This window comes from Monopterus albus, unplaced genomic scaffold (genome assembly GCF_001952655.1).
Source record: "Monopterus albus unplaced genomic scaffold, M_albus_1.0 scaffold110.1, whole genome shotgun sequence".
Taxonomy (NCBI): Eukaryota; Metazoa; Chordata; class Actinopteri; order Synbranchiformes; family Synbranchidae; genus Monopterus; species Monopterus albus.
The window spans coordinates 1,170,564-1,182,538 of record NW_018127990.1 but is presented as its reverse complement, the minus strand read 5'-3'; the positions used below and the strand labels follow the sequence as shown (position 1 = coordinate 1,182,538).

Genomic DNA, 11,975 nt, shown 5'->3' with positions numbered 1-11,975 from the left:
TGCCATAAAGGAATTTCTTCAAATTTGGCACAAGCATCTTTTTGGACTTGTAGATGAACTGATTAGATTTTGGTGGTCAAAGGTCAAGGTCAGTGACCTCACGTCTGTCCCATTCCTGTGAATTTGACTGGTTGACAGAGGCAAACAACCACATAGCAGTAATTCTAGTTTGATTTTCTATAGTTTATTGGTTGTATTTAGGTGGTTTACTCACATTTGTTTTCTCTGTGCTCTCACTTTTAAAGTGTAGCTATATTTTTATCATTTGGTTTAATGTTTTAAATGGATTTTATTTAGTTTTAATCACTTCTCCACAGGAGCTGCAGGGATCAAACCTCTGTGATCCACTTCACAAAAAAAACACACTCTCAGGTCTCCACATCAACCCCAGGATGTTTACTGTTGCCACGATGACCTGGGGGCCGTTAGCGTTGAAGAAGAGGCTATTTACTCAGTCATCGCCATGACGACAGGGTTGCATGCTGGACACCTCTGTAAGGTTGACAAAGAACAGGCTGACTGTCTGGAGGAGAGTTGGGGCTTTTCAGCCCAGGATTCAGACTCTCAGGCTTTATATAAAACTCATCTGCTGGGAACAACCTGATTGGCTGTTGGCTATTGGTCCAAATATAAGACAGTGTTGTTCTGGAAGTTAGACTTGAACCGAATTAAAGGTTTACAACCATGCTACAGTAGCAGCTCTGTGAGGGTGTACATAGCAGCAGTATTTAGGTAAATGCTAACATGCATCATAATTTTAAGATCCTGATGCTTAGCAGGTGTAATATTTATTGTGTTCACCATTTTATTTTAATGTGTTAACAAGCAAACATTTGCTACTAAGCACTGATGGGAATCCCATTAGTGATACAGGTCTTTGAACATAAGCCAAATTCCTGGATACATCAAAAATTTGATCTCATTATAGATGGAAAGTTACAATTTTGCATTTCATCCCAGGGGACAAGTGAATGTATCATATCTCAGGCTAATATTTGCTGAGACATTTCAATGAAGCCACAAAAGTCACAAAAGTGGTGGTGTTAGCGCAAGCGTCTCTAACACATGAGTAACCATTAGCTCACTCCTTGTTTCTGAGTAGCTATGGATTGGTGGTACAAACATTAAATAACACAACCTTCACTTAGCAAACCTGCTACAACTGCAGTCCAATTAAATACACAGGCATCCTGCCCTCCTCTGACATTAAATTATTTATTTGTTAATCAAGTGAATTATGCTGCTGTCAAGTTTGTTTGCATCAGTTACGCTGTGCAATGATGATAACATTTTTTCATAATGTTGCATTAAACGCTAAAAGTTTTTACTTACATGGACTGATATAAACTAAACATTTGCAGAGACAGGACGTATGTCAGCCACTTTCATTTTGTCAAACTAGCTCTCCATGGAAAAAGGCTGAAGACCCCTGCATTAGAGAAAAAGTCAGATCACCAGTCTTTAAACCAATTGTTCATTCTTTATTTCTATAGAAACCGAACAGAAATGAATTCAAGATGTTGTGAAATAACAACAAATCAGCAGCAGTTTGTCCAGAAACCACATCAGGAAGACTAGTTGTCCCAGTTTTACCGATCAAATATCCTTTCTTTTTATTGACTGGGCATTTTGGTGACACACACACTGTGGTTGAACAGCGACAATACATGGAGGAGGAGTGTTGAACATTGATTTGATGAGGGTAATGGAAAGAATGCATGACTCTGCTCAACCCGGATGACACACACACACACACGCACACACAGTGATGTGTAAACATCCTCTCAGTGGAGGAGGACCAGAGACTCAGAGCTGTGAGTTCAGATCCCTCAAACATCAGAAAAATGTCCCTTGGCGTTTCCTCTGAAGTGTAAAAGCTGTGAAGATAAAGGCTGATCAAATTGATTTTTACCATAACTGATGATACTGCTGAAGCTGCAGGACCTGCTTCTCATTCTTCTTCTGTTGTTCTATTTATAATAGTGGTGCTGAAGCTCAAAATTTTGCTGCTGTGCTGATTTTGTTGAGAATCAGCTCCAGTTTAATTTCAGCTTTTATTTGAGCTAGCTGTAAGAACTGTAACAACAGAGGTCTTAACTCAAGGTCAATGTGGGTTATTAGCTCATGGCTAACAGGGACTTAGCATAGACATGAACTGATGAAAGTGACATTATGCAGACTCCTGTGACTATGCTGACATGGAAAGTATAATTTGAGCTTGACAGGTCTGTTCAAGACTGGGTTGAAAATTGGCAGTAGAACTGGCAGATACAAAAAAATGAACACTAATATGGTTGACTCAGCTGGGTGAAAATGAACTAGATGTACACTTATTTGTATCTGCTGTTGCTTATGATGAGCTATGTAACACAGTTAATAAAACATTAGCTCATGGTTAGCAGCATCTTAGAGGGCCTGTTTGGTTCCATTCAAATTAAGTCTGTCAGTGCATTGTCTTTGTGCTGCTGCACAGCTGTCAGTCCATGTGAAAGTGACAGTCACTTCCAAGTGGCAGAACAACCATAGGACTTTATGATAGAAAATATGTGATTAAAGTATGTTTTAAAAAGCTAAACTACTGCTAAATTCCTCTGTTGATATGAATTGTTGAGTGTGCGGCCTCGTGATCTGTATAAGCAATGCATAGCCTACAATACAATTTGTACAATACAAGTGCAGGAATGTCTTTATTATTTATTTGTGTGTGTATGTGTGTGTGTGTGTGTGTGTGTGTCCTACACAGCTTGTGTCTTATTTGGCATTCCCCCAGCAAAAAGTGAGTAAATGTAGTGATGACACAATGTTGGAATTATGATATGATGACTATGAAATATACCTAAAAAGACTAATGGGCTAACATAAACCTGAGAGCTTTACTGTATCTGCATCTGAACACATTGTCACTGACCTGAACCTTATTTTAAAGGACATTACAAACATTTCAGCCCCTTTGGGGTGGGTTTCATTTACAAGCCCAGAGCAGAGAACACAGAAAATCAAACATCTCCCTGTGTTTATTTAATCTACACAGTTTCCTCTTTCTGTCTTTGGCTCAGTGTTCAAACCTCAGTACTGTAACTCTGCCTCTTTAGTCACACGCTCAGACACTGCCAAGACCCACAGGAATATAAACTGAACACACTCAGCCAGCAGTGGATGTGTAGGTGTGTGAGAAAGACTCTGGCTCCCCCTGCTGGCTGGATCCTGTCAGCTGATTGGCTTTGTTTTTAACAACTGGAAACCCATATTCCTCTAACTTGAGTTTACTTCTCCAAAACTCTTCATTCTTTATCATGTTGCAGCTCAGCACAACAATTAATCCAAAATGCATTAATGCAACTAAAACACTTCACACACATCTCAGGATCAACACTAGTACCAAAACACTGAGAGCATTTTTGTAACATGTGAGGACAGGACTTTTATTTTTATTGTCTTCTTTCCTTTATTTTATCAGGAGGTTCCACTGAGATCGATATGTTCGATATAAGGAAGATCTAATGCTGCAGAATTGCTGCTAAAACCACCGTCGGCTTTACATTACTGTTTCTGCACATGTTCGTTTAACAGGAGAACATCCTTCAGTATGTCCTCCATTTTCTCCGGTGTCAGTTTACGATTTAATGCATTCCAGGTCAATAGCTGACATTCCTGCAGACCAGTCACGTCAAGGTACCCCTTGTGAAAACCACCTTCATCCTTCAAAATAAAGCATACATTCATTTCAAATGCATATTTTATGAATTTATTCATACTATGTCGGGTTGTCCAGTTTAGCTGGAGCAAGATTAAAAAAAAATGAGTATAAACACACTCGTAGGATTAAATCGACCACAGCAGTGTAGACTGTAAAGGTGTGCAAAAGGTGACTTACCTTTTGAAACAAATGTTTTTCTGGCGAACATTTGGGAACAAACGTTTCCCTCTGTAATATGTGATTTTTTTAAAATTATTTATAATAAAAAAAAATCACAAGTTAGAAAGCTGAAAGTTGTTTGTTAATTCTACTTTTATTTTGAAAGTTTCCAATAGCTTTCCCTCTGCTTGTACATCTGCATCTTCAGCAGACCCAGTGGAGGTGTGTAGCAGAGACTGTCCGGATTTGTTAATCCCGAACTTCTCAAACTGCAACAGGATGAACAGCGCAGGTAGGAACCGTAACGCACCGCGGGACTCCGCCTCACTGTGCACACTCAGCTGCTGAAGAACACACAGGCAGATAAATAACCTTTTTTTTATAAAGAAAAAAAAGTTTCACGCAACCTTAGCGCGATTCAAATCCATCTTTAGCTTTTTAGTGTGCGTTTGGTCCGGGTTTAAAGGGCCTAAGAGCAGCAGTTTTAACTTTGCTTTTGGTTGGACAGAGAATCAGGGTGGACCCGCCCTTTGTTTTCACTGACTGCTATCTATCTATCTGTCGATCTACTGAAATAGTCTCAAAAGCAAATGAAGTTGGTTTATATTATGATCCTAACCGTGCCTGCGTTATGCCACATTCTGCCTGCTGAATAAGTAGTCCACATATTTAACATTGTAAGAAAATGAAGAGACAAGTGAAGGTACAATAGAGTGGCCTATTGGGATATGAAATAAGATATGGGACATGAGAGGCAAAATATGGAGCAAAATGTGAGCATGGACATTGTAATGTTTATGTAACAGTATAGTCCTGCTTTCTTCTCCTTCTCTACCTACCTTTTTCCTTCCCCACATCAAAGACAAGTATTGCACAAGAATAGACATGTCTAAGAGAAAATTTGACACCAGCAGAAACCAGGTTTGTGTGTGTGTGTGTGTGTGTGTGTGTGTGTGTGTGTGTGCGCGCGTTAATCCAGTCCTTGGGTGTTGACCCTGTAGGAAGAGGGTGTTAACGTAGTGCTTCAGATGCTTCTGTACCCTTTGCCAGAGGGCAGAAGGGTAAAGACGATATGAGAGGGCTGTGTGAGGTCACTTATAATTCTTTTGGTTTTGGAAACGCAGCGTGTGGTGTAAATGTCCAAGGTTGGAGGGGAGAGAGACCTCGATGATCTCCTCGGCTGTCCTCACTGCTTCCATGCCCTCTTGTTTTATTCTGTCTCCTTCACTCATTTGTTACTTTTCTTTTCCTTTTTTGCCTCCTCCTCACATTTTCTCCTTTCTTTTCCTCCCTTTCTTCTCCCTGTCTGTCTCCTCCAGTTCTTTTCTACCTCCTCCTTCTTTGTCTTTCCTTTTCTTCTCTGCCTCCTCATTTTGTTTCAACCTCCCTTCCTAATCCATCTCCTTTCCTCTTTTATGTTGCCATCTTCTTATTCTCCCCTTCCTTACCTTACTCCCCAAAATGTTTCCCTTTCCTATCTCCTCCTCTCCCCTTCTATTCTTTTCCTTCGTGGATGCTTCTGTACAGCACAACTTACAATAAATGCAAGAACAAAAGCTGTGTTAGCAGACATTGCTAGGAGCTGCGGCAGAAATCCTTAGAGGAATTTATTAATGGCAGTGGGACGGCACTAAGTGCTGGATGGGGTGTGGTAGCACAGCCAGCCGTGCTGTCTCTTGTCCGGTCGTCAGTTTATTCCACCACCGAGGAACCAATCAGAGAGGAATCTTGACCGAGATGATAAGCGACCACAGCAGCCTCAGAGTGACAAGGCAGAAACTGACCAGAAGAGATCAGATCAGCTGGAGTTTGTAATGGAAAAGTTTGATGCCTGCATATCTTGCAGAGGTTCAACAGAATTAAAATGGCATGAAATGGCAATCAAACTGTGATTCTATAAAAGATGTTCTCATTAAAAACAGCTGAGAATTTCTGTTAAAGGATCCCATTCCTGATATCAACCGCATTTTAATGCTCAACACCAGTGTTATGTCTGCACATTAAGTATGAAGCCACTGCCAAAGCCAGTTAGCATTGCATAGCATAGCATAAAGACTGGAAGCAAGCCAGGCTCTCTCTCTCTCTAGAGAAAGAGAGAGACTATAAATCAATAGCCTAGCACATATACCACATACTTTATAACAAAACCACAACATGTTGTTTTTATAATTTAAATTTTATATGGATTAAACAAACATGATATAATGTGCTAATCAGTGAACTTCAGAGGTGCTGGTGGCTGATGTTACCTTTGGAGAGAGCCATGCTAACTGTTTCCAATCTGTATGCTAAGCTAAGATAATCAAATGAATATTTATCATACAGACAGGTGACACATAAAAGGTAAAACTAGCATAAATGGTCCCAGTAAGGTGTTGGCCACCACATGCCACCAGAACAGCTTCAGTGCTCCTTGGCATTGACTTTCCAAGTCTCTGAACTCTACTGGACAGATGAACACCATTCTTCCAAAAGATATTCTCTCATTTCTAATGATGGTGATGGAGAGCATTGCCTAACACGTCAGTCCAAAGTCTCCCATGTGTTCAGCTGGGTTGGCCACAGCATGTGATTCATGTCATTTTCATCCTCATCAAACCATTCAGTGACCTGTCGTGTCATCCTGGAAGTGACCACTTATTTATTGAGGTTTTTCCTTTAATTGCTTTTCTTTAAATGCCTATATATTTTCTTTAAAAGACGTTCCTTTTTCAAGAACCACTTACCTAATTGTTTTCACCTATTAGCCTGATTAGATTTCCTAATTTGTCAAACTGTACACTTTGGGCCCTAATTTGAACCATGCATTGAAAAACTGATGTTTTTCAGTTTTGTTTTAGCTTTAAACTTCTTGGGTCTAGGGTAAGAACTGTTTCTTGTTGTTGTTTATTCCAGCCATGTATCCCAGTGGACCTGCACCCAACGTGTTTGGTAGTGTGCCCGGGAGCACGTAGGTGCAGCTCTTTCTAGAACATTTCCTGTTGCTGAGGTTAACAAAACCTTGCTTTTGCTGGGGCAAAAGGTTATCTGCTCCCTCTTGTACCCATGAATCCTGCAGCTGCTTTCCATTTCCTGGTCCTGTATGCTAAGCTAAGCTAACCAGATGTTTTCAATTATTAGCCTGCTTGATCTCTGAATCTGTGAGACTGTACACACTGAGCTCTAGGTTGAACCAGGAAATAAAGATGAGTTTTAGTTCTTTGTAGCTTTAAATGATTTGATTGTTTGCTTGAGACCTGTTTCCTGTTGTTTATTCCAGCTGTGTATCCCCCTCTCAATGTCCCTGCAGCCAATATGTTTGGCAACGTGCCCGGCTATGAGGCAGGATCAGGTACAGTACGTGGAGTCCAGATCCAGGAAATAAAGATGAGTTTTAGTTCTTTGTAGCTTTAAATGATTTGATTGTTTGCTTGAGACCTGTTTCCTGTTGTTTATTCCAGCTGTGTATCCCCCTCTCAATGTCCCTGCAGCCAATATGTTTGGCAACGTGCCCGGCTATGAGGCAGGATCAGGTACAGTACGTGGAGTCCAGATCATAACTCTTCGCAGAACATTCATGTTGTTAGATTAAATTTGTTACTTAGAAAAAAAATTGGATGTTCCTTCAAAATTTGTTGTTGCTACAGGAGGTTATCTTCCCCCTCCCATGCCTGTGGAGCCTGTAACCCCGCCCCAAAGAGGCTCTGTACCTGACAGCTGGAGGTAAGACTTGATATCACCTGTTTCACTGAGCTGCCCATCCACCTGTAACAACCAACCAGTCACATGAGTGCTGCTCTGTGTCTGTTGGATGTGGAAAGGCTGCAGTCTGGTTGTTCTGCTTAAATTCATAATGTGATTCTTGATGGTTTGTGTGTGTGTTGTAGTATCCCCTCTCTGTCAGAGGATGTAGCTCGTGAGGCGTTCAAGAATTTTGTATCATCTCAGTGCTGCTACAGTAGCTCTCCGGCCAACGAGGGAGTCATCACCAAAATGGAGCCATACAACACGTTCAGGGTGCTGTGATGTTCATATTCTTGGCAAAACTCTTACTATTATTATTATTATTATTACTGGTGTGTTTGTTACTTCAGGATGCTCCAGTCATATCCTGGTATCATCAGCTGAAGGCAACAAAAAGGTGGTCTTTAAGTTGTTCAGCAGTCTTCAGCTGTTTTTTTTTTTTCCTTTAGTCATGGAGTCAGTGCCAAAACTAAAGGAAAACAATAAAGATTATAAAATGAAAAGGAAAAACAAATGATCTGCACTGGGTTATGCCCCTTTAAGTTAAGGTTATTAGTGATGTTACGCTCAAAGCAGACTCCTCCCTAAATCCACTGATTTTAATATAACAATTAATTTTAACTAATTACTGGTTCTGTTCCCGGGATTATTCTGTTTATTAGGTGTATTTTGAACACTGGTACCTCTGTCAGCTATAATGTTATTAACATTGCACATGTAATGTCTTTTGTTACATGTGTTTTCTGTTCTGTAGTACCGACTGGAGACATTCACTGAGTCCAGGTCAACTGAGTGGACCCACAAACCTCATGAAGGTACACACACACACACAAACATTTGTTCCACCTAAACCTAATTCTTAGCTTTAGACATCCACTGAAAGTGGTACAATTGCTTCTTCAACATTTCATTGCACTGCGCGAGTCATCGACCTTGAGTGTAAACCAGTAGGTTACGTCAGTTATGAAGAGTAAGTAGAGTAAAAAGATTGGATTGTTGAGTTATTTGTGCCGACTTCATTGGTAACTTTCTGTCTTATAGGAAGTTTAACTGCTTGTTTCATGTGGCCTTTAACTCTAAAACCCAATCTGAACAGTGCAATGATAAAGTGATGGCAGGACCTCACTCTAAGGGTGCCCAACTAGTCCTTACATGGACACACAACAGCACGCACACGTGGTAAAAACAATAGAGCTGTTGGTTTGCAGAATTTAAGTACTGGTCTCAATCTTCAACATTCAAAAGCTGATATTTAACTGCTGAAAATTAGAACATAGTTGTATTATCACTCTCACAGAGCAGGAGGACTGAGTTATCTGGATACACTTAGATAAAGCAGTTAAAGTTAAAGCAGCTATAATCAATATTTTTATAAGAATTTATCAAATGACACCATTAAAACCATGTGACTGTAAAAGAGGTGTTGACCCTTGACAAATCAGGAAAAAAAAAATATGATCTGACAATTGATATAAAGTTGAGGTGTGTGTGATGTCTCCTGACAGGTGAGATGGCTGACTTCAACACCCAGACAGCCCCTCTGCCCTGGGAGATCAAGGCCACACCCCCCAACCTCTTCACCAATCACAAGCAGGAACTCCGGATTCCCTTTACCTCCTCTGTTAAGGTGATTGGTTAACAGGAGCTGTCTGTCAGAGATTACTTTGCTGCTGTTGTTACATGAAATTAAGTTAATTAACTTCCCCTCCCTCCTCACTGAGTTCTGAACTGTTGATCCAAAAGCCAGGCAGAGACCTTTATTGTTGATGGGTAAATGTAGTTTAAAGTCCACATAGTCAAGGAGAGGCATGCCGGTGTAGCAATTAGCACTGTTGCCTCACAGCAAGAAGGTTCTGGGTTCAAGCCCCAGCTGATCCTATGTCTTTGTGTGCAGAGTTTGCATGTTCTCCCTGATATTGCCTTTTAATAAATGTATTCAACATTATTTTTATTGTGTGTGTTTAGGACTGCCATACCTGCGTTGCCACAGGGAAGGTGCCGTGTGATGGGTGCAAAGGAAGTGGACATGTAAGTAGTCAATCACTGATAAAAAAAATAAAAAAAAAGTGAAAGTGAAGATTTAAAAAATAATAGAAGCTGAAAATGTGTTAGATTCATAAACAGATATTTGCCATTTTGATATTCCTGTGTGTGTGTGTCTGCAGAAATCGTGCAGCATGTGTAACGGTTCTGGGAAGAAGAATGAGGAGCACTGCACTCAATGTGATGCCACAGGCAAACAGAAGTACTGGGCCAGGGGGGTTTATTTGTTCTTTGATCCTCACATGAAAGTCTCCTTATATTTGTCTTATTTGAGCAGATTAAAAGGTCAAAATGAGTAAAACTAGGAGGGAAACTAGGAAGGAGAATGTGTTTTGGCTCATCTTTTTCATAATCTAATGACCTCTCAGATGTACCACTAGACCCCTGACTTTAGGATTAAGGTATAATCCATCAAATTTCAGTTCTGGATGTGTCAGGGACAGCGTGCGAAGCTGCCCACAATGTCGAGGGCAAACTCAATTATAAAGCCAGATGAGTAAAAACAGAACACTGACTGTTTAATAAGAGCACTGGTCAGACAAATACGATACACAATGCAGGAGTCTGATTCAACAAGTAACACTCAGGTCGATAATACAGCTGAGATGAGACTGTAACAGGAAGTAGTGTCAAAATAAAAGCATGAGACCAGAAGCAGAGGGGATAGAATCATGATGATTTGGCACCACATGTGGTCACTGGTGGTATCCGCAGATGTTTTAAGTTTAATGTTTTGAGTGGTCTTTAGGGGGGTTCTAAGAGCTTCTAAAGCCTTAGTGGTTTCCTCTTGTTTTCTGATATCTCTCCATAAATAACCAGAAGCAGCCATGATGATGTAGTGAACAGAATATCGACTTAGTGTTAAGTTTGTTGTATTAGTGTATATTTTTTTTATTTAAAAAATGGTGGTATCATATTTAAGCTCCAAATTCATTCAGACTAAGCCACTATAGTTCAAACAACTGCGGTTCCCCTGTGATGGAAGGAAGTCAAATTGTGACTTGTATGACAGGTCTGGTTGGAATTTGAGAATGTCACAAATTCTCTTAAATGTCTTTTATATGCCATTTAAGAAAAAAATGTGTTCACATGACTGGTTCTTGCATGAAGCCCAAGGTCTGTCCTGAAGGAAGGAAGTCCATCAAAAATCAAACAACTAAAGAGATGTGTGTTTGTGTGTCTGTGTCTGTGTGCAGGTGTACAATGTGTAATGCTCAGGGAATGAAAGAGTGCCAAACCTGTAAGGGAAAACAGCGATTACTCACCTTCATCCAGCTCAAGGTGGAGTGGTGAGTACTGATAAACCACAGTTGGGGGGTCCTCGAGTAATTTCAAATGGTGCTTGAAGAGGTTCCAGTGGTCATTGAACAAATTTTAAAAGTCCTGAAAGATGTGACATGGGTCCTTGAAAAGGTTCCTGGGTTCTTGAAAGAGGTTCTTGAGGAATTTGAGGAGGAGACAGAGTTTCCAGGCATCATCTACACATAGTGGCTTTAATGTAGTTTCATATAAAGTGAATTGAATGGACAGTAGTGACTTAGCGCTCTCTGGTGGAACAAAGATAAAATGCATGGTGTAAGCTTCAACTAAAAATACAGACTACACTCCTTCCAACTTTTAAAAACTGATTAAAATATGTAAATACCATTCTTCATGTGTGTATGTTTATGTGTTTGTGTATCTGTGTGATAAGGACTAACCACGTGGAGGACTTCATGGTGGAGCAGAACTCTGGTCTGAAGGCTGATGAGCTTCACTCAGCGAACGGGAAGGAGCTGCTCAAGATCAGCCAGTACCTGGTAGAGAGACTTAAGACTCAAGATTTTTATTTACCATTTATGCATAAACAGACAGTCTAGACATACACATATACCCTAAGCTTAACAGTAAATTAAACCACCTAACCTACCCTTTTCTAAGCTTAACCTTTAAATAATTCTTAACCTTCAAAGATGGTTTGGAAGTTGTGAGGAACAGCCTCAATGTCCTCACAGAAATGTCTTCACTAAAACAATTTAAACTAAATTTTGCCCACTCAACCATAGAAAGACATACACACACTGCTCTTTCTAAATGTACACTCTTAGGGTTTTCCACAGGATAGTGTCAATGTAATTATTTCTTCTGATGTTAGTGGAGTTGCTGTTTATTTCAGGTAAGACTGGAAACTTCCTCTAGAAAAGGTGCAGGAAATTCAGACTCTCCTCTCTTCATTATGTTCCTTTAAAAACCCATCCATCCATCCATCTTCCTCTGCTTATCCGGAACCGGGTCACGGGGGCAGCAGTCTAAGCAAAGATGCCCAGACTTCCCTCTCTCCAGACACTTCCTCCAGCTCCTCCGGGGGAATGCC

The 11,975-nt window shown here is 40.4% G+C and overlaps 2 protein-coding genes across 3 annotated transcripts in view; both read left to right on the top strand.

The window, feature by feature from the left end:
• Positions 1-2,614, top strand: part of rem1 (RAS (RAD and GEM)-like GTP-binding 1) — a 10,942-nt gene extending 8,328 nt beyond the window's left edge. Inside the window, exon 6 of the mRNA XM_020611099.1 lies at positions 318-2,614. The gene's annotated coding sequence lies outside the window, so the exon portion shown is untranslated. The remainder of the gene's footprint in view (positions 1-317) is intronic.
• A 1,442-nt stretch (positions 2,615-4,056) lies between these two features.
• Positions 4,057-11,975, top strand: part of LOC109966406 (protein SSUH2 homolog) — a 9,071-nt gene continuing 1,152 nt past the window's right edge. Inside the window, exons 1-11 of one of the 2 annotated variants that reach the window (XM_020611224.1) lie at positions 4,057-4,148; positions 7,116-7,187; positions 7,297-7,368; positions 7,483-7,558; positions 7,723-7,852; positions 8,334-8,394; positions 9,085-9,206; positions 9,545-9,607; positions 9,745-9,824; positions 10,819-10,911; positions 11,316-11,421. In XM_020611224.1, coding sequence (XP_020466880.1) covers positions 4,136-4,148; positions 7,116-7,187; positions 7,297-7,368; positions 7,483-7,558; positions 7,723-7,852; positions 8,334-8,394; positions 9,085-9,206; positions 9,545-9,607; positions 9,745-9,824; positions 10,819-10,911; positions 11,316-11,421 — 888 coding nt within the window. In that variant the 5' untranslated portion in view covers positions 4,057-4,135. Of the gene's footprint in view, positions 4,149-5,221; positions 6,807-7,115; positions 7,188-7,296; positions 7,369-7,482; positions 7,559-7,722; positions 7,853-8,333; positions 8,395-9,084; positions 9,207-9,544; positions 9,608-9,744; positions 9,825-10,818; positions 10,912-11,315; positions 11,422-11,975 lie in introns of those variants that run through there. The other variant, XM_020611225.1, reaches the window with a different exon arrangement.